This window comes from Geospiza fortis, unplaced genomic scaffold (assembly GCF_000277835.1).
Source record: "Geospiza fortis unplaced genomic scaffold, GeoFor_1.0 scaffold172, whole genome shotgun sequence".
NCBI lineage: Eukaryota > Metazoa > Chordata > Aves > Passeriformes > Thraupidae > Geospiza > Geospiza fortis.
Genome location: NW_005054309.1, coordinates 5,106,316 through 5,107,246, shown reverse-complemented (window position 1 = coordinate 5,107,246; position 931 = coordinate 5,106,316). Strand labels below are relative to the sequence as shown.

Here is a 931-nt window from a genome sequence, read left to right as displayed (position 1 = left end):
CGCCGGGGCAGCGGCCGGGCGCCTGGTGAGGGGCCGCGGGGCGCGACTCACCGCGTTCTCCTTCCCCCAGGAAAGAGAGGGCGAGCATCGACACCGAGATAAAGCGCTTCATCGCCAAGAAGGCGGATCTGCTGTTCGCGCACTCGTGGAAACCCAACGGGCCGATCGAGGACAGCATCGAGGAGAATGAGGGTGTGTGAGTTGGGGGCGGTCACTCTGTAAAGGCAGCGCTTCAATTTGCCGTACCTTTAAAAAGAGGCTCAAAATTTTTCCTGTTGATTTTTATAGGCTATGCGTAAGCTTCCTGTTAGTACAGGAAATCATATTTTCATGTGTTTTGCTGTCGTCAAATATTTTGTGATGTTAGGATGCAGCTTGGCCGTTTGTAACCGGCTGTGCCTTGTTGCAGAGTGTTATGCTGTCATGCCACCCCTGGAGAGGTTCCTGGAGGTGCCCAGGGAGGAGAGGAGAGAGCTGTTCTTCCGCGACATCGAGCGGGGTGATATCGTCATTGGGAGGATTACATCTATCCGTGAATTTGGCTTTTTCATGGTGTTGATTTGTCTGGGAAGTGGTGTCATACGGGAAATTGCAGATTTGGAAATCACTGTAAGATACAGCTTTGGTCAATAGTTCGTTTTTGACATGTATTTGTTGCCTCATGCATCTCTTAATGGAGTGGAATGTGTAAAGCTGAAACAGCTTTGGGATGACGGGTAGTGCCTGGCTTTGTGGGCAGCTTGTGATAATTTCCTCAGCCAGTGAACATGTCTTTCACAGCAGTGACCCACATGTTGGGTTGAAAAGTTCACCATTTCTGGATGCATGAATTTTTACTTGAACCAAGCCATATTTTAAGAATTGCAGTTCTGATGTGCATTAAGCTTAAAATAATCTTTTTTGGTTTGCTCTTGGGGAGGAAAAAAAAACG

At 48.2% G+C, this 931-nt stretch overlaps 1 protein-coding gene across 1 annotated transcript in view; it reads left to right on the top strand.

Annotated features, from left to right (window-relative positions):
• Positions 1 to 931, top strand: part of TTC14 (tetratricopeptide repeat domain 14) — a 76,004-nt gene that overhangs the window by 67,119 nt on the left and 7,954 nt on the right. Inside the window, exons 5-6 of the mRNA XM_031055433.1 lie at positions 31 to 192; positions 410 to 609. Of these exons, the coding sequence (XP_030911293.1) occupies positions 31 to 192; positions 410 to 609 (362 nt within the window). The remainder of the gene's footprint in view (positions 1 to 30; positions 193 to 409; positions 610 to 931) is intronic.